Genomic DNA, 21635 nt, shown 5'->3' with positions numbered 1-21635 from the left:
CATTATTGTTTTTCATTGTGGTAACATCTTAAATGACCATGCCTGCTTCTTTGGCTGAAGAGATATTATCAGCTCATCATCTAACTAGGGAATCTGCTGCGCGATTAAATCATCCATAAACTCCTGATGGCTGCTATAGAAGATGCAACAGACGAAAAAAATATGTTTGTGGTACTCAATACTTTATTTAGGCACTCTACGATGTGACTGACAACAGATAACGTTGGTTTAGAGTTCACAAACAAAAACTTTTTTCAGCTTGGTACGGTAACCTTTTCACTTCCTTTCTTGTTTAATGATTGAACTTTTTGCTGCATTATAGCCCTTCATTAAAATTATTTTCTTATGTTCAGTTTTCAGAGCATTGGGTTAAAGGCACGACATGTGCAACACACAAACCTCAGTGTATTCTTATTTGAATTTTTTGCTGTTTTTGTTCTAAATTTCTTGAATGCAATTGTACATTTTAAGCAATTTTTTAACACAACAGTACTTACACACCATCACAACTGCTGCATGAAACTGGGGTTACCGTATTCTGCAGGTGTTAATACAGCACCACTGCACTGTAGCATTTGTATATCAGCTGACAAGGGCTCAGCTGATATCCCATCATGCCTTTCTTTTTAAAGGCGTACAGCCTCTATGCATGAACCACCAATATCTCTAGGTTAATATTTGGGTACATAATTTTACGATATCACAACAAGGGGAATACATTTTTTTTGGAGCGTATGTATCGCTATTATGTACTATATATCGCCTCACAGTACGATAATACGACAAAAAATTCACTGAATGATAATACCTGAAAATATTTTTTAACAGTAACTGCCGCAAATATATTACTAGGTGTTGGATTGCGCCGGTCGCCAGCTTATTTTTAAAAATAATAAGCAGTTTCTAAAGGTCACTGTTGGTATGACGTGATGCATGATATTCCACAGCTTTGTATGACGCCTTGTATCTGTATCAAACATTCATAAGGATAACCTGGATTGTAACTCTACCAATAGCCTAAGATTGTTTGCATATCTTTCTGTAGCTTTAGTACTGCATTCACTCCTCCTCCCACCATTGTGCAGTTGGAGATTTTAGTCACATAATACAATTCTCAAGGAAGTCTGCAGTTACAGTGTATAGCCATTGCTTATATCAGCTCTAAGTGCCTCCCTCTGCTGCATGGCAGGTTCTTATGCTGGCTGGGAGCTGCACACAAGGAAACGAAAAGACCTGAATCAAAAGGCCTTCTTGCAGATAAGCATTCGGTAATGTAAGTTCCCTCATTTGTTCCGCTTGCCTTTATCAGATTCGTGTCTGCGTATGGTCGGTACAGATATCAGTTTGGAAGTGCTGTACTTGCAACAAAGGAAAGGAAAGTACAAACTGATAAAGCCCTTTATAACCATCAAATAAGCTTGGCCCTCGTCCATTTCTGTCAAGTAATGGCTGTTTCCAAAACTCAGAAATCACAGCAGCAGCAGATGTGTCAGGCAAGCTGTAGGAAGAAGAAAATAAAACACAGCTGACCTGAACACGTACTTCTTTACATTTGAAATGTTTGGCTCCTGATTGTGGCCATTCAGAATGTTCCAGCTGTCTAAATACAGGCCTGTAGCGCATGCTGATTTAAATATGAATGAAAATGCTATTGAACGTACTGTACTGTAATTTGCTTGACATCTGTTGGGCTTTTAAAACCTCAGATTACTGCAGTTCCACAATCGTTTTCATTGAAGGTACAATACCATGCGATAAAGAATATAATTAAACTAGGACTTGAATCAAGGAGTTTTGGCTAATGTTCATCCAAAAGGTGCTTTTAAAAACTGTGACTGCAGAAGAAGAAGAAGACGACGACGGCAGCTATAGTGCTTTCATTATTCACACATGTATTTCATTCACAGTTAGGCCATGTTAACAGTACATTGTATGTTAATATACTTTACTATGTAATGCCTATTCCCTCAATAATTTGCAATATTTTGATGTATCAGTCAGATAGCTAAATAACTGAGGGAGCCCTGTACTTTGAAAGGAAAAGCAACATCAACTAATCTGATGAACAGGAGCAACAACAGTGTTGATGTTAAGAGCGCTAGTTGTTTGGAGTTTTACCATTTCGTTACAGTATACTTTTACACAAGTTTGCCACAGTGACCACGCAAAGGTCCTCAGGTCATTGTGGGCGAGTGTTGACTGGCGTAAGCATGCCCATTAGAATTATTTTAACTTTCTTTTGCTGCCAGCTTCAGGGGGTGGTGGGGACTGAAGACTGAATACAATTGTAAGGAAACATTTCACTGAATCTCCACCCTGGCAGTTATTCCATCCCCCTACCCCCTGTATTTTGTGCTTTTACAACATGTTTTGTTAGGCTGCTCTTAAAAGATTACTTAAGAATTATTTACTCAGCCATAAATAAAGGCGTTCTTTTCTTTCACAAGGAACCGAGTGAGGAAAAAGTTACATTAATGTATTTAAGCAACACTAAAGCTTAGAGGAGGCGAACATTCCAAACCCAATCCGTCCACTTGGGCTCTCTTGCTCTTCCCGACGCACATGCTTTTTAAAGTGACTGCTCAGTGTACTGGGTTTAAAACAGAAGGACGACTCGCCAATTTTCTTAAAACTGTTTCTTAAATGTCTGCTACTGCTAGTCAGCAAACCTGTATGTTATTTGGTGTTTGATTCTCTGTTACAAACCCCAGATTATCCCCGCAGATATTACTATTACTTCACCCCACAACTGTAATTCTCGGTTAGTTCCATTTAGCACAGATGTAAAGGTAAAACAAAATGGCTGCCATCTTGACACCAGCTGAAACCATGGGATGGGCTCTTAAACTCGCCCCTAAACACCCCCCCCCCCCCCCCCCAAAATGGTGGAACTCAATACACAGAGGAGAGCACTGGCCAAAATGTCTGCTTTTTATAGTTTTACCTCAAAACTTTACAATTAAAAAAGGGACCAGAGTGAACATCCTTACAGAATGCTCTCATACCTCAGGGTAGCTGTACAGGGGGTCAGTAAAACTCCTTCAGTCACGACTATTCATCCCTTTCAGTGAACCTTGTGTTGTTTTCCTATAGTTTTCTTCTTCATCACACACTGATGAAACATGAGCTTTTCCATACAGCTGATGCCAAACACTAATTGTTGTTGGAATGAAATGATGATTCCTCACAAACCACACTCATTATGCGTGGTATCCCTCTTTTAAATATAACACGCCACATAGACCTACTGCTTATCTTTTTTTATTGCAGCATTTGACAGTGCAAAGATAACAGCGCTATTCAATTCAGCGACTCTCTCGTCACAGTCTATGCATTGTCTCAATTCAGAGCGTCTATTTTTTCTTCATAATACAACTTTATTAACAAGTTTAGTGGTATACATAAATATGATATATGAGGAAAACAACATTCACAGCAAGTACAATTTATATAATGATTTCATCAACGAAAAAACTAAATAACTAAATAAATACATATATCAAAAAGACATATTAAAAATAAATAAATAACTCACCAGTTCCTAAGAAACAGACGCTAAAATGTTTTTTTAGATATATCTCATAAATCTTAGTGACAAAAGGTGGATATTTCTATTAAAAAGGTTTAAGGATTTGCTCCAAAATGTAATGAATAAGTCACGTTTTTGTAATTTATAATAATAATTTCTCTCATATTCAAATAATTCAGCTGAAGTTCATTAGGCGTTTAGCAGCAGTCTGTAAAAACAATAGGATTCATTTCTGTGATTTATTTAAAGGTAAAGATGAAAGTTCCCCTAAAATAATTTGTTGAGGATCATTTCTTAATAATAATCCAAGGATATCTGAGTGTGGCAAAGTGCCCCGCCCCTGTGTGCATTTGTGTGATCTGTGTTGTATGTTGCGTGTGTTAATGTCGGTGTATAGATTGGTACACGGGATATAAACAGGTCTGTGTTTCACGTGTGTTTAAATTGTAGATTTGTATTTAGGCACGAGGAGAGCACAAATCACTTCACGTGCTGGTTAAATGTAATATGTGAGCACGGGGTTGCACAGAATTAATTCACGTGCTGGGATTCAAGTGAATAATTAATTAGTAATTGAATCCCAGCACAATAGTATATATAGACGCACATTTCGTTCAGTCAGGGTTGGGTGTTCGGAAGAGGAGAACGGGTGAGAGAGAGAGGAGAGTTAAAATAAGTAAATCAGTAAAAACGTAAAGATAAGTTTGTTTGTACTCACCGTGTCTGTCTGTCTGTCCGTGCACCGTTTGTTAAGTGTCAGTCGTTTTGTCTGTCTGTTTATTTTGGCGTCAAGTGCCGTGTCCTGTTTTGTGTACCGTTTAAAACCTTTTTATTTGTTAATAAACGCTGAGTGCAGCCATTGCACTCAGCTCATCATCACCACCGTCTCTGTCTGTGTATTCCTCTCTGGTCTGACGCCACCCACTCTGGCCGTCTTTGTGACACTGAGATACAATGTATTACCGTTGACCAGAACCCTTGTAATTTGCTGCATTCTCAAATCATATGTATTAATGTTCCATTTTCACTGTCCAGCAATCTGAGTTCGGTTTTAGATTTTATCTATATAGTTTATATGGTCTATAATGACAGTGGTTTATAAATGAAGGGAGCGAAGCCTAGCATTGATTGTATATGGCTCCAAGCTTCTTGAGAGATTTTTCCACCTGCATATCTTTCTCCCATTTATTTTTTTTATGTTGGACTGCATTAACATAAATTTGTAAAAAACTGAAACACATTTCTGAGCTTATTTAATATTAAGAAGATAAGATTCAATTTGGTTCAATGAAACTTGGGCCCATACCTTTCAATGATTTATGACTAACAGCCTTTGCAAAGGTGATGCTAAAAAGCTGACATGAAAACGGCATCAAGATACTGTGGTTGAATTGCAAGCAACAACAACCGAAGCGAGTATCTCGGTCCAGCGCAGTGCTGCTGAGCCTAGTAGCTGCTTTTGTGCCCTCGGGGGCGGGGCCACGACTGCATCACGGGCTCAAAGAGCAGCTTTGGTATACAATATTCAAGATTCGGGTCTTTAGGAGGTAAATACCCATTCAGTAATGGTTACATTTCGTACTTGAAAGGGAACTAAATTATAATGTAGACCTTACCGGTACCATTTAAAACTAGAAACGATAAAAGACATGCGTAACTTTAAAACATTCAATCATAAAGCCCGAAGAAAAAAAAAGAAAAAACAAACTCCCTTGAGATTTAGAAGTAAAAAGTATACTTTTTCTCAAACTCATAATATTTTGTTTTAAATACATCTACTTCAGAGATGTCAGCTTTATTAGGTGACTTGATTTATGAAATCTTTCACTTGCCGACAGAACACTTGATAATAAGTGTTCACTTGGCACCATCTCAGTAACCGCTGCTCCCCTAGTGCAAGCTAAATGCCTTGTGCCTTTTAGCCTCTGTTCTCACATTCAGCCCTGCAGAGAGCAAAAAATGAGAGCCCTGCACCAAATATTTTCCTTGTCTAGACAGCTTGTTCAAAGGCTCCCTTTTTTACTGCAGGAAAGGGCATTTATTTCTTTAATCGCCTTGTAAAACAACTGTCGATGGGCAAGCCTTCTGGCACGGGCTGCTGGTGGAAAAATGTAAAAGCAGCACCACATGTAAAACTAATTAAACAACACAACTTTGAAGGGACAATGAGGAACCTATGGAGGCTGTGCAAGCTAAAATGACAGAGTTTGATAAGCCAACCACATAACTGGCAAGACATCCCTAATAGATGAACTCATAACCACAGACGAGAGCCTGGCTAATAAGGCCTGTATCTGAAAGCCCTGCATGGTTTCCCTTCCACAGCTTGTCAGCAGTTATGTTTATTTGTGTTTATCTGGGTGATTACAGCGTTAAACGCTTTCTCTTTCTGCACTTCAGTTGAGCTCCTTGAAGACGCTTGTTTGTGAAAAGACAACAGACAGCATACCGATGGGTGCTAAGTATTTCCATCTTTTAACCGATGTAGAATTTCTCATTTTGTCCACACTTTACTGTGGGGAACTACTTTGATGTTTCTTTTTTCTTTTTACTTTTTCAGTTTACACATCAACCCGAAAACACTTCTTTTTTTTGTACTAGACAAACTTTTAAAATGTAGTTTAGCTTTCCATATATTGTACAAGTTCTACCGTTGAACAATAAACTGTTGGTTCTAAATGTACCGTTAAAACAGACAATTTGCATATTCAATGTGGTTTACCACGCTTGATTATATTGCATCCCCATTTTGTCATGACATTTTTTGAAATCAAATATACGAGGATCAGAGGCTTGTCATCTGATGTAACTCATTTACAGCCACATAACATCAAAGGTCCATCAGGCACCACCCTTTGATCTGCTGTGTGGAAGCAGAGTCACGGTGATGCATTCCTAAAACTCAGGATGGATTTAACAATAGTTTAGCAAAATAAAAATGTGCAATTATGCTAACAGCCATAGTTAATTTCCTGAATACGGACAGTTTGTCTTAACTGCAGTCTAGTTCCTTGTTCAGAAATCTGTGGTGCAATGAAAGGGGTCCAACACCTGCCTTTAACCCGGGGCAAATGGGATCCAAAGATCAAGATACCAACAGAAATCCCTCGGTTATAGCAGCATATGCCAGGCAACCTTCATTGAAGCCTTCTGCACGCAGAGCAATCTTTTATGGTAACTTTTTTTAATGCTGCTTTCATCATGAAACAGAATTCTGCTGCTGCACCATATACCAGTATTAGTTTCATCTGTGTGCCTGCCTGTGTGTGTGTGTGTGTGTGTGTGTGTGTGTGTGTGTGTTAGATTGTCTTGCAAGCAATATAGTACTGAGATCACTTGTGTAAAAGAATGAAAACAAATAAAACAGCACAGTAAGAGTTCTAATATCTGTCAAATTTTGCTTTTAAAATGTGGCATGGTTTTGATTACTCTTTTCATACTAATGCTGGTTCACTGTCTCTGCTCTTCAGCGTCCACTGCCTTTTATAATTGCAACATTAATGCCCTTTAAATTGATTCTAACAGAACTAAAATATGTGAAACTGATGGGACCTGTTTCAGACATGTCAACCCTTAAGTGTTCATACCAGTGAGACCCCTGCTGGAAAACCTTGGGATTGATGAAAAACCTTAAGCTAGACCAGGGGTCCGCGGCCCACAGTAGCAATGACATTCTATGTATTTGTTTATATTAATAGTGAAAAGCAGGCGCCAGCAGCATCTGTAACTGTAGAAAAAAATTGTAGAAAGGCAGTATTGGCGGACTGTCAATCAAAGCAGAAACTCATAAATCTAAGCTAAATGATTGCCTACCTGTAGGCGGGATGTAGAGCGAGAGCTCTGACAATTTTTGCACATGGCTGACAGCTACGCCACTGACCTAGACTTAAGGGCTATGCACACCGGGAGCGAAGCAAACGACACGAATACAGCACGAGTACATTCTAAAAAAAACCAAACACAACTGTAGCTAGTCATGAAAAGAAAATACTGTCTGCTTTTGCTCCTATTGTGGAGACTAAAAATAAATAAAACAAAGAAATAGTCTGGGTACACCACACACTAAAAAAAATGACATTTAACAGTGAATGTTTATATGTGATCTGGTTTAACATGTAAATTATTCAAAAAGAACACATCTACACATATTTCTTTGTAAATACTGAGAATTAGTTGAATATACTTTAAATTGATTTTCAGTTTCAATAAAATCTTCTCAGTTAGTGTGTGAAGGTGATTATTATTGTTGGTCAACATTATTAAAATGAAGAAGCGTCATTTTACAGAAATACAAACCAGTGTGTGGTGCTTCCCGTCACTGACTACAATTAAGGTGAAATAAAGAGAGACAGACATACCGTCAATTTCCAATTGTTCTGTTCTTTCTTACCATATGGCGTTTTATTGTCTTTATAACCACTGCTGCTGGCATCATAAAGAACATTATATTTTTTGATTTTATTAAATTCTCATTGATGTCCATTTCTCTTTTATTTCTGTGGTAATTTCTGCATGAACGAGACAGTGACAGTCTGACAGTCTCTCCTTCGACTCTGTCCGAGTGCTGACATGTTGTGTACAGAAACATAGAAGGCTTGCACAGACAAACCATCAGTTTGAGACAACAAGGAGTGTAAGGGGGGAGTTTGCGTAGCAGCTACAGGAGTAGAGAATGGTAATATACACCTCTTCACCCCCCAGAATGAAATAATATGTTTGGACAGTTGTATTGGATTTACCTCTGTATCACGTATAAAGGGTTTCGCAGCCTCGCAAACAATAACAAAGTTATGCACAAACATGAGAATCCATTGCACGGCCGTGAGACTCTGAAAATTGTGAAAAACCATGAGTTTCACAGGTAAACCGTGAAACTTGACATCCATGCTGGTTACCGCATCACACTGTGTATCTCATCACAACAGCGCACACCGAATTCCAACGCTTAGTCAACAACGACAAGTAACAGAATCTCAACACTTACTTGTTTTTTTTTTTTTTGCGTTTGATGTAGTGTGAATTTCAGTGCAGAGTTAGAAATGCAGCAGTAATGACATTTATATCATTGCCATTAGACAGAAGAGCTCCTCCCTGTGAATAAAAGCACTTGCTTATCTGCTCATCCAGTCCTTACCTTCACAGCTGTGCCCATCGGCGGACACAGAGAAGCCCTGCTCACAGATGCAGTGGAAGGACCCCTCTGTGTTAAGACACTCCCCTTGAGGGGCACACAGCTCTGTGTCATCCAGGCACTCGTTGATGTCTGTGGGAGAAATGAGGCGAGGGGACAGCTGGTCAGAAGCAAAAACACGCTAATTATATATATTATATATATATATATATATACACACACACACACACACACAGTGCACTCTGTTTATAAGAATCACATCCATCCCAGGTGTTTTGATTCTTATAAGTGGTTGATTCTTAAAAGCAGACCGATATGATTACTGTACAGGCCTGGTGTTACGGGCGTGCCTTAGGGGGTCTGGCCCGTCCAGTTTAGGTCCAGTGCCCCCCCAGTTTCAGATTATAAATTGAATCAGTACGTCAGCTTCCAGTTCTAGCGGTAGATGTCCGCTGGAATGTCTCAGCACCAACTGTGAATCAAATTTAAAATCAATCCGCACAAGTGCTGGCTTTTTCTTTTTGACTTGCTGTATTTTTAAGTATAGTTCACATCTATTGGATAGTAAATACTAAACAAAGACACAGATGGTCCAAATTAATTTTATTATGCACCAAAACCAGCCAATACAGTATACAGTATACAGATGTCAATGGTGCTCAATCACTGAGGACAATACATCAAAACAAGTCCTCGTGGGTAAGCAGCTTGTTATGTGATCACGATTATGTGTACTCAAGGGTGCAGAATCCTATTTTATTACAGTATAGTCTTGAGAAGCGATCGTCTCCTGAGGGTGCCTAGTTTAACTGCCCTGCGGTGTTACGTGTAATGGCCTTTGAATTAAAATGACATTACAGTACAGTATTTTACTGTCAGGACTACCACTTATTGCTTACTTATTTTCTGTTGAGATGCAAATCTCAGTTTTTCATTAAGCGGAGAGGCAAAGCTCTGCAATCAAACCCCTCTCCTCCTCCTCCTCCTCACCGCACCACACTCCCTCTACGTGCATATCACACAATAACACTGCTGATTGCTTGATTCTTACAAGCAGAGTATTTTATATTGGTTAGTATAGGAATGATTTTGTCCCAGTGGTTTTGATCACTATATGCGGTTGATTCTTATGTTAGTGATTCTTATAAACGGAGTGCACTGTGTATATATACATATATACATACAGTTAAAGTAAACCATATTTTGACATTTCTAATGAAAGCCTAGAGAGGTATGGTAAAGCATGTTAAACATGGTAAACAACGGTAAATGCATAGTATAACTATGGGAGAAGCATGGGAAAACCACAAAATTACTGTACAAATTTATAATGGTAAACTGGTAAGGGCAGTCCTCCTTCCTTTTATAATAACCAGCTCCCATTCTACCACATATTCCTTCTGGAGCTACATGCATCGGCATGGACATCTATCTGCCACTGCACCTAGCCCTGCAAATACACAACCTTGTAATCCTTACAATATCTCTCACACACAGACTATTTGTAAGAAACGCCACATTATTTCAAATACGGGGCTCTAAACCTTTGATGAAGTTTCCTACAGTGTTCCTTTATTATCCAGTTTTAAAGTTTAATGTGGAGATGCAGGGACAGAGCAAATGGCGCTGGCAGTTACACAGCACTTAAACACGAATTCTAACAATTGTACCTTCATTTAAGGACGTCCACTTTAACACACAGCACGGTTGCTATTCAAATAGGAAAATGCTAGAGCCTGAAGCTACTGCACTGTGACTGTCTGATAAATTATTTCAATATAGCCCAGAGATCATCACAAAGACCAAAACTGTCAGATGGGAACTAATACCATCCCTTCTGTGTGCAGTGTAACAAAGGAACATCAATTGTGCATCCCCCACAAAAAGGCAGGGACTGGGCATATTTTTTACATTCATTCAGTAAAGCCATAAAACGTTTTAACAGCTCCTCTTAGCTCACGCATGCGAGCAGCACAAAGGGTCCAGTGTCCTGCACTCCAGACTGTCTGACACCGACTCAGGAAGAGGTATGTATAAATGGAGGGTTTTCTATACTATATACATCACCCCCCAACCAGACTTTACCTTGACACCTTGTGCCGTCGATCAGCTGGAAGCCATCTGGACAAGTGCACTGGTATGAACCTGCCGTGTTAATGCAGCGGCCCCCCCCTCTGCAGGCGTCCCTCCACTCCTGGCATTCATCAACATCTGGAATCACATTACAATCACAATGCTATTGTGTTCACCTACAATTACAGTTACAATCATGATGCAGTAATTACAATTACGCTAAAAAGCTACACACATTAACATGTTTACTCTACTCTAAATAACCAGCAACAATCACAGGTACAAATACACAAACATACTACAGAACCATTTCACTTGCAAAGCATTACTGCAGGAGGCCTGGAGTGTTAAGTTTGGAAACCCAAATACTCTTTGTGTATCAGCTCACTCTTTCTCAGTTTACTACAGAACATACTACAGAACTTTCATTTTGTTCAAATGAAGGGGGCCATTAAAAGTGGTTGAAGATACAAGAATAATGATTGTATGACAAATAAATGAAGAGTTGCACTGTAATTGATCAATTATATAGTATAATTACAATTGCAACTACAATTACACTTACTTTGTAATTACAATTAATTACAAATTGCACAATTACAATTGTAATTGACACTGGCCTAAACTCTTTCTCTCAACTCTTTCGCTATCTTTAAAAAAGGGGTGCAATAATACACTGATCATGACATGCTGGTCCCTATCCTATATGTGTCACGATACATGTGATGGTCCTGATTGGCTACTTGCATGGTGCATAATAAGAACAGATGAGTGGGAGAGGATGTATAAAACAGACTTCTTCATCCCAGAACCATTCGATGATCTACAGTGAGCTCTATTGTGTTTTTGAGCTTCTGTCATGAAACAATTGATACAAACTTCTATTACAATAAGATATATCTTGTAAAGAAACAATTCATTGATACATGATGAATTGCTACATCCCTAATCCTTATAGCGGCTTTTAAAAAAGTACTGAATGAAAATAAAACTGTGAGAAAAATAACTGATGTTTTTTGGTTTTTTTTTTGCTTTTTATGATGTGTTGAATAATTGCAGTGTTAGGGTGTCTGTGCCATACTTGAAATGCAATCCTAGTGTTAGTACCAGCAGTACTGATTGGAGATTGGAGGGGTTTTATATACAGTGATCTTGGTAACTCTTTATTCTTTCCCTGAGAAGTGTGGTTGTTACCTTCGCACTGGTCTCCGTTAGCTGAAATCCTGAAGCCTTTACTGCATGTGCAAAGGAAGGAGCCCTGCGTGTTCAGACACTGCCCGCTGACACACAGCAACTTATCCAGACACTCGTCAATATCTGGGAGCAAAAGAGAGGGCTGAGTTACGAACATGAAGACACAAAGCTATATAACAGCCGTTTAAGGTTGCACATTACTGGTACACCTGGTGGTCCCTGCTGGAAACACTGATACTTCAGATAAAAAGGTTGAAAACCACTGCGCTATAACACAGGACTTGCATGTGTGACCTTATGCAGGTGACATTCAAGTGCGCTGCTCTCAGCACCTGAGTGAATGAGAGGTACTACCAGCACAAACACACACAGTAAGCAAGTCACAAAGCAAAAGACAAAATAATGATCTGAGTCATCACAACACTGCCCACAAGAGAGCGGATTTCAGGCACCGCCTGTACGAACTCCCACAAAATGTCCATCCTTCACACCAAGGCTGCTTTGTCTAATCCTACCTCCCAGGCCTGTTTGGTCCAGAAAGAACTTAAAGTTACTGAGTCCATTCTCTGCTCAGGTACATAATGTCATCCGCTTTAATCCATGTACCTATATGTTAGATCCACTCTTGTCAAAGCCCTTATTCTGGTTGTACCCTCCCAGACCCCTCTGTCCCAAAGACATTTCTGAAGTGCTGTATTTATCAAATACTGCAAGTGCAGTAATAACCAACTCTGACCAAAATGCAGTTTGTAGCCCAGCTGGTGTTGGCAAACGAGGGTGAGGTGGGAGACTGAAAAATCATGTTCCTTAATTTAGACTTTGAGAACCTATACTCATTTCTCATATAGGGATATTTTCCATAGACGTTGTTTGTTTATACTCATTGCTCCCGCTCGAATGACAAGGAAACCATTTCACTTGCAAAGCATTACTGCAGGAGGCCTGGAGTGTTAAGTTTGGAAACCCAAATACTCTTTGTGTATCAGCTCACTCTTTCTCAGTTTCCCTTCCACACATCAGAGCTCTGCTTCTTTTAATGGCAGACATAGCTGGCTTTAGTTGCACCAGCATTCATAAAAGCTACATTGTACTTGGGGTTGTAAATATTAATAGTAAAATTACCTTTGCATACTTTGCCATCTGGAGTTGGCTCATAGCCTTTACTGCATATGCAAACATACGATCCTTCGAGGTTGGAACATTTGCCATTGGCACATACTGGCCTGTCCAAGCATTCATTGATGTCTAGGTAAAAGAAAAAAAGAAGAATTGGAAATCAAGTGCTGTGGGTCCACGCCATACGATATCCATGTGCAGCATAATGAATCTAACATCAATCATCATTTTAGAACAAACAGCTTTATACAATTAGGAAAATCATGGATTTTTTTAAAATGAGAAATTCTATAGATTCCCTTAATTATTTGTTAACATGTGTATGGTATATTGTTACATACTGTGGAATGCTGTCTGGATAGTTTCATGTAGTCACATTTATATATATATATATATATATACACACACATTATATATATTTTTTTCCCAGTCAGTTATCATACTTTAGTTCTTACAATCCAGTTATCTCAATACTTTCATTCTTGAAAGTTTTGCCCAACATGAACACATCGTACGCTCAAAATGCACCATCTTGTTTACAAGGGAGTCCTGGCAGCCAGATACATCTCCACCAAACCAACATCAACACTTACACTTAAATACAAACACAGTCCGTTTTGAAAGAATTCTGAATTACTGTTTGTTGAGCTCATTTCTTATACTTTCAAGTAGGCCATTCCAATCATTAGCTGCTCTAAATGCAAATGCCTTATTTGCAAATTCCTGAATTGAATCATGCAAGATCTCGAAGAATAGTGTTTACTAACCTATTTTAATTCAGAGGTTAATTAAGCTGTAATTTTGACAGACACTCATTTACAGAGAAATATGAACCAGTGAAACTGTTCTCTGGTATAACGGCTCACCCAATACAATCCACTAAAAAAAATCATAATGGTTTGTCCCTATGGCAGGTTATTGAGGAAATGAAATCTCACACTGATAATGCCTTCATTCATGAATTTTTTTTTTTTACGATACCCATGCAGAGCCATCTTGTTTTCTGTTAATCCTATCAGGAATTCAATACAGACTTTCTGCTTAAACTGCAGAGGATGTGCCAAATACGATGGATTACGCACTGTAATGTTTGAAATGCAGCTTTGCTGACTAAATTTCATGAAAAATGAAAGCAAAGCAAGAAAATAAAACTAAAATAGGTGCAATTATTGTGGCCTTGCTTGTGCTAACCTGTGACAAGCCCTTATAAGACATACTGTACAATATGGTTATGTATATACTGTATTTACATATTTTCAGGCAGATTTGGAACAGTGAATAAACTTAATTTGAAAGATGACAGTTGAGGTCCTGTAGCAGAGATTTAAGCCCTCGTATTGGCCAATCAGGTTAAAGGAAATCTCCATCTGTTTTCTAATTTTTTTAAAAAGAAAATAGCAAACATGAAGGTAACATCTAAATGTGAAGGATATTATCACTGTTAAATATTTTTTTCCAAACTTTCATACTCCTCTGGGGCCCCTGTGCAGTTGCCCTGGATGCACCAGCTATTCCTCCGCCACTGGGTCAGACTGCATGGTTGACAGAAATCGCCGTATAACACAGGAAGTGATTAGCTACCAGGAAGCAACAGTCATTTTTATTTCTATAGAGTTTAAATCTAACCATCCGCATCGGCTAATTAAAGCACATAAACAAGCAAAGAAAAAGGGGACCAGTGCTAATATCGCTAGAGCTATTGAGAGGTTGAAATGGATTTGCATATCTTGGTTATCACTCCTTTGAGGTGATTGTTCATGCAATTCACTCCACAGTAGGGTTCTATGCCATTATTCACTCCAGCCCAAGACTGTTACCACGGAGCAGCTCCACAATCCTAGCGTGCTTTTAATTTCCTTAGCTATATATCCTGAGCCACACCACAGTGCTATCCAATATACAACAATGAGGCACCAGTAACGCGGGTGCCTCAGAGGAATGTGCAAGTAAGACTATCCCAACACTTGAAGAATTTACAGGGTACTCTGAACTCCTCTTCTAAGAGCACCACTACAGCAGCAGACATTCTTTAATAGGCCTGCTGAGCATCTGCTCTCCTTTTATGACTCCTTGGAAACTTTCAACAGAATATTACAATAAAGGAGTGTAAGAAAAGAGTGCTGGCAGAGGGTGCCAAGCTAAACACGAACTGGGACAGAGCAGACACCTAGCAGTGCAGCCCTGGAAACCCACACAGAAGCATTGTTTGAGAAATATCCAATTCCAGGGACTATAAACACATTAGTGGAACTACAATAAATATTGCTTCTGACCAAGCTGAACAAGAGCAACATGTACCAGGAAAGGTGGAACTGTTCCTTCTCACCAAACAACAACAGTTAACCGTCCCTCCACATACGTCATTGGACTGACACAGGTGGCACTGTCATTCTGTTACGAACTTCAATTCCAGCAGCTCCATAGGGAGTTGCTGTTCCGTGCAAATTGACAGGAGGGTAATGCTGTACACTACATACCGACACACTGCCCATTTCTGCCTTCGTATCCATCAAAGCAAGGGACACATTCGTAAGACCCAGGGGAATTGACGCACTTCCCAGACGAGCAAAAGTTTTGATCCTGGCATTCGTCGATATCTACATGGACAGAACACATCATTCATCTTCATAAATCGCAGAGCATATCTTCATGGGTTACAAAAACGGAGTGCCAGTGATAGCTAGGGCAGGCACTTGGAAATAAAATTGGGCAGCAGGCAGCACTTTTTTTATTCTTTAGGCTTGGCTGTGCATACTGAGTGCAGAAACGTATTCGTTTTGAGTTGAGATAGTTTATTCATTGTGAACCCTGTTAATTGTGCAGCATGTTTCATGCTTTGCTACTTTATGTGATATCTCTCCATTTCTTGTTTGTTTCTGATCGTCTGCAATAAACAGTGCCAGAGTGGGGAGGTGAATAATGCCCAGAGGGAGCGGGATGTCAATCATATCAGCACAATTCACTCATAAGGACCCATCAGGGCTTATTTTTAAAGTGTTTCCTCCATTCTTTTAAATAACTCCTATTTTTTGAAAGGAGAAGTTAGTGTTACAAAATGAGATACAAAAAACATAGGCAGTGCTTAAGAGAACTTGACATATATTTCTTAGTTGTTTGGTTTTAGTTTAGTAACTGGTGTTTTACCTCTTTCAAAAAATAGGAGGGAATTAAAAACGGGAGTAAATTCTTTAAAAAAAATATGGCCCATCATGTCTAACTTGTTTTGTGCATTAGAAAGACAAAGTGCTGTAGTTTAGTGATGTAGTGATCTAGTGCTGGAAGTCTTTCTGATTCCCTTTTAAACAAGAGCTCCAAAGGTCTATATTGGAGAAGAGTGCCGATAATACATCCAGCTTCAGTGTACTCACGATTGTTAACCTCTGCCCACTCAATCACGAAGTGTTTAATGCAGCTCATCTGATCACATTAAGTGGCAAGCCCTCTGAAATTTCTTTCACGATTCACACACTTTGTGATGTTTAAATGAAGAACCAGGGTCGGCTCAAAACAAATGCGTTTCTTTGAAAGGTGACTGATTTATTACGGTATTCTGGGCACTGGTCAAAAATACACACAGTAAAGTTCCAGCCCTAATTATTCTATAATCCTGTGCTGCAGAGAACAGCTGAAGTTACATATCAGAGATTCCAGCCTTTACGACACCGTTATTGGCAGTTCTGCTTTATGTGACACCGATACCCACTGTGTATATATTTAACCACCAAGCTAATGTAGACCTATCTAAGAGTACAGCACTGTCAGTGGAACGCAGCACTGTGCACACAGCAGACCCTCACCTTCACAGCCTCCTCTCTTGTTCATCTTGAATCCACTGTCACAGTACTCACACCTGTAGGAGCCCTCTGTATTGACACAGAGCCCATCTCCACATACGCTGGGTCTCAAACACTCATCCACATCTGCCAGCGAGACACAAGGAGAAAGACATTCAGAAGGATGGCACGTTTCAACACTCAATGCATGTTACAATGCAGTAAGCTTGTACTATATTGCTCTACAGTGAAATTGTTAACATAATCATTTTGCATAGTTAATTGCATTTTTTTTAACATACAGCAGGGATGTAAATAACACCGATGGCATAGCAGTTTGATCCATTCCTGGTTTTACTGTGAGTTTAATAAAACACACCTGAGCTTGTTAAATAGTGGTATCCAATCTTACCCTAGCCAATCTAGCCCTATCTGGATCTCACAAACAAATGATCAAACCTGGTCCTTTCTTTCTAATTGTGCAAATCTGGGATGTGAGAACCCTTGTCTGCAGAACAGAAGGTACAGTATGAGGTTAACTCAAGACCTTCTGGATAAAGTACCAGAACAACTCTTGAGTTAAGCTTAAGATCCGGTACTGAACGTGTCTGTCTAGAATTCGCGGTATTCTAAACACTACTCATTTATAACCTATTTTCTAGAAAATGAACTAAAACTAAAATTCAACTTTTAAGCATCCTTTCTTGTCATTATTATAAAATATCATGTCCTTGTACCTGGATGTTAAATGTTTTTGCTTCAAGAGACAGAAAAAGGTCATCCCTTTAGTCAAAACGTGAAGGAAATGTTTTAAATATCTTTTTAGTTTGCAATGAAGCATTTTAGGATCCCCAACAGAGTTAACCTCAAAGTTCAGAGCATTTGTGCTAGCGAAGGTGAAAGCTGGATCCCATCTGAAGTTCGACCACGAGGCAGGACTAGAACAGGTCTACTTTAGGAAGAGGAGGTTTTGTTGGCTTCTGCTACTTCAGTGGATCAAAAAGAAGATTTGTTGTTTTGCACGTTACTAGCAGACCCCAGGAAACCAAACATTGGTCTTGATGGATTTTAACTTTTTCAGTCCTGGCGGGACCTTTGTGCCATATAATCACGTTGAAACCTCATGGGACTCCTGGGTCCCAGTCTGAGGTAGTGTATACATATATGTAAAAAAATTTAAATTGTCCTGTTGTCATGTATACTCTGAAAGGAGTTCTTTTCTTCAGCGAGACAAAAATAATTCAGGAATGAAGCAACATAGCAAATAAATTAATTAATACAAAATAAATAAATAAATAAATACAGAAATAATCAAAATTATTATTATTATTATTATTATTATTATTATTATTATTATTATTATTATTATTATTATTATTATTATTATTATTTATCCATGGCTCTTTCCTTTCAGTATTTGTTACAATATTTGGTAATATTGTATTGTTACATTCCAGCGTGTCCATCAAAACCGTATATCTGCATACAGTGTATATGTTTTCCATGTTAAAATCAGGACCACGTGAAAGTGGACTTTTGAACAGTTGTTAAACTCTACATAGCCGGGCTCTATAGTTGTGCATTCGTGCATTAGTTCCCAATCATTACACATTTCATATGCAGTATGTATCAAACATGTGCAGTTAACTGTGAAATTACACACACAGCTAGAAATGTAATCGACCATCCAAATGCATCCCCTCAATGGCAAAGCAAATGTTAATCTCGCTAGGATTCCCTGCTCATAGATGGTAAGGATTGCTGCTTTCTCTTTGGGGGTAGAGGGGGTGGAATAACTTTACCGATGCAGTTTGTTCCTTCTTCATCCACCACGAATCCTGCTCGGCACACACAAAGGAAACTTCCCTCAGTGTTCTCACAGCGGCCATTGGAACAAAGGCGAGGGCTCAGCTCACATTCAATAATGTCTGTATACACAACGGAAGACATTAAAACAAGAGGGAGAACAAATGGCATGAAGAGACTAGCATTTATCATCTGGGTTGAGTGGTGCTACAGGGTTTTAATGCCTACAAAGTGCACTTGAAAATCGTTTAGGACAGCACGTTTGCTGGCAGCGATTTTTCATCACAGCAGACCACTTTAATGTGAGTCCACAAAACTAACAGCTATGGTCATCTCATGAATCTTGTGCATATCCCAGAACAGATCATTATCACTGAAGATTGAATCGGAAGGTAACTCAAAAGCTTGGCCAATAGCAAAGATGGAAAGATGTTTTCAATAACCTTTTAAATTACAACTGATTGACATACAGGGCAAGAAAATACAATAACAAAGCTGCTCACACTACATAAAGGTGGTATGAAAAGATAACTAGCGTTACTGTAATACATCAGGCCAACATATGCTTTGAGTGAACACGTATGTTCAGTAGACGTGCCAAAACTACCAGTGGAGAGCCTCGTCTCACCTACACAAGTTGTTAGCTCGTTGTTGAGTTGGAAGCCAGCATTACATACACATGTGTAACCCATAGGCAGATTGATGCAGTATCCTGGGCCACAGATTTCAGGGTTAACTGCGCATTCGTTGATTTCTGAAATACAGATACAAGAATAATTGAGTACAAGACAGAGGAAGGACGAGATGGAGGGTTGTGCTTTTAAAGCGTTTCCTCCACTCTTTAATTAACTCCTATGTTTTGTAAGGAGAGAAAAAAAAAATCATGTTAATGTTACAAAATGAAAAACGAAACACATTTAGAGTGTTCAGGAGGGTTTGGTTCTAGTTTTGTAAAATGAACAGGTGTTTTAACTCATAGGAGTTAATTAAAGACTGGAGAATCTTCAACAATTTTCTGTTTGATTCTAAGTTCACTACGAAAAAGAGCAAGCCCACCTCCCCACCCAGTAGAGTGAGTTCTCTGGAAAAAAAAGAATAGTTAGGTGGAGAAGCCTCAATCTGGGAAACATTGTCATTCAGTCCAGGCCAAGTTTCAGTTAAAGACAGAACATCAATGTTGTAACTCTGAATAAAATCACTAATTAACTGGATCTTATTAGACAGAGACCTGCCATTAACTAAACTTAGGTATAAATTGGTCCAATCAAGAGCATGTGATTGAGCAGGGGTAATAGGTTACTGTAGCACACACCTCTGTGTTTACTCAGCGGGTAGCGAGAATGGCAGGATACTTTGACTTGAATTTTACATGCCTCTTTAGATTCCCTCCCCTCCCTTAATGGCCAGACGGGTTTGTTTTAATCTTGATGCTCTGTAATTTCACTTCAAAGAGTGTCGACAGGGCTGGTATTTAAAAGCCTCCTGCTGATGACATTGTTTATTTATTTGGAAAGTGAACACACAGCAATAACTGAATTACTTTGGGAGTCTGGTTTCCTGTTTTAGAGCCGCTGCGATGACTTTAAACACCACAGCCCTTGTGGCTGCCCAAGGACAGTGCTGAGCACTGGAAGGGATTTTAGGATGCCCTATTTACACCAAATCATAAACAACCCTATTTATAAAATGACCTGCAAAGCATGTGGGTGGAACACAAATACCATGTATTTAACAGGCAATGAAGAAAGCAATTACCTAATTGTGGTAAAAATACAGTACTACTGTAAAGCATACAATATAAGAAAAAGTGTGGCAGGGCAGTCATCTTCCAGCAAGAATTTAAAAGCTAAGAGCTACCAGTTAATCACCATGACCTACATCAATCATATGCACATGAAAAAAATGTAATTTTGATATAAAGACAGAAAGACAGATGTGTTCATGCCAGTGGCATAACTTTGGTTTCAAAAGTGGGGGGGAGTTTCTGGAGCATATACAGTAGTTTCCGGCTAAGAGAACACCCCTCTGGAAGCAAGCGAAGTGTTCTTATCGCCGAAGTGTTCTCTAAGATGGAGTTAGCCACCAGACACACTATGAATCAATCAATCAATAAATAAATATGTATTACTTGTCATGATGCATGTGCATCAACATATGAAATGAACTGAATAGAGAAAAGCAATAGGCAAGTGTATGTTAATAACCTATAATAATAAAGTAACAAACTAACGTTAATAAACTAACTGTCAAACTAAATTAACACAGCACCCCTACACATGTTAGAAAATGCAGCACAAGACATCCACATTATTTAACAGAATAGTGAAGCAACTCACCAGAATGGGAAATACCAAATTGCTCGGCAACTTTTGTCTGATTCAGGTTTTTTTCAGGAGCTCGAACAATTTCCAACTTTTTGTAGCAAGAGAAACAGCGGCGCACCTCGCCGTTTTGTTTACATGCCATTTTGTAGCAATTAGGTGCACTCGTGGAAATCAGAATCCAAAACGAGTCAATTATATGATTTAAGTTTTATGATAATGAGTTATCAGGTTATCAGAAAAGATTTGTATAGTATTGAGACCACATGCATTGCACGCCCCTAAGTTGATTGCTGATTCCACTGGGTCCTAGTGGAGGCAACTCTACTGACTAGTGACTATACAAATAAATTATAAAGAAATAGCAGTTTGAGTACTGCTGCAATGTGAGGGTGACATATCCCCTTGTAAATTACGCCTATGGTCCATACACTGACTCAATAACTTGTGCTGAAGAATGTTCTTGGCAAGTCTGGATAATCAGTTCTCTAGATGCAGTATATGTAAACAAAAACCTGTAGCGTGTGACATGAGAATGGGGGACCTCTGAGAGACTGGCAGCAAAGGGGATGTGTGAACCACTGAGAGACTGGCAGCAAAGGGGATGTGTGAACCACTGAGAGACTGGCAGCAAAGGGGATGTGTGAACCACTGAGAGACTGGCAGCAAAGGGGATGTGTGAACCACTGAGA

At 39.1% G+C, this 21635-nt stretch overlaps 1 protein-coding gene across 6 annotated transcripts in view; it reads right to left on the bottom strand.

The window, feature by feature from the left end:
* Positions 1-21635, bottom strand: part of LOC117411023 (latent-transforming growth factor beta-binding protein 1) — a 141125-nt gene that overhangs the window by 37086 nt on the left and 82404 nt on the right. For 5 of the 6 annotated variants that reach the window (XM_034018022.3, XM_034018023.3, XM_034018025.3 and 2 more), the window contains 8 exons: positions 19251-19376; positions 18619-18744; positions 16841-16963; positions 15521-15640; positions 13050-13172; positions 11928-12050; positions 10746-10871; positions 8664-8792 (listed from right to left, as the gene is read on the bottom strand). In XM_034018022.3, coding sequence (XP_033873913.3) covers positions 8664-8792; positions 10746-10871; positions 11928-12050; positions 13050-13172; positions 15521-15640; positions 16841-16963; positions 18619-18744; positions 19251-19376 — 996 coding nt within the window. The remainder of the gene's footprint in view (positions 1-8663; positions 8793-10745; positions 10872-11927; positions 12051-13049; positions 13173-15520; positions 15641-16840; positions 16964-18618; positions 18745-19250; positions 19377-21635) is intronic. The other variant, XM_059024886.1, reaches the window with a different exon arrangement.

Source organism: Acipenser ruthenus, chromosome 6 (assembly GCF_902713425.1).
Source record: "Acipenser ruthenus chromosome 6, fAciRut3.2 maternal haplotype, whole genome shotgun sequence".
NCBI classification, from domain to species: Eukaryota; Metazoa; Chordata; class Actinopteri; order Acipenseriformes; family Acipenseridae; genus Acipenser; species Acipenser ruthenus.
Note: the sequence above shows the minus strand (reverse complement) of the source record. Positions and strands in the feature narration are given on the sequence as shown.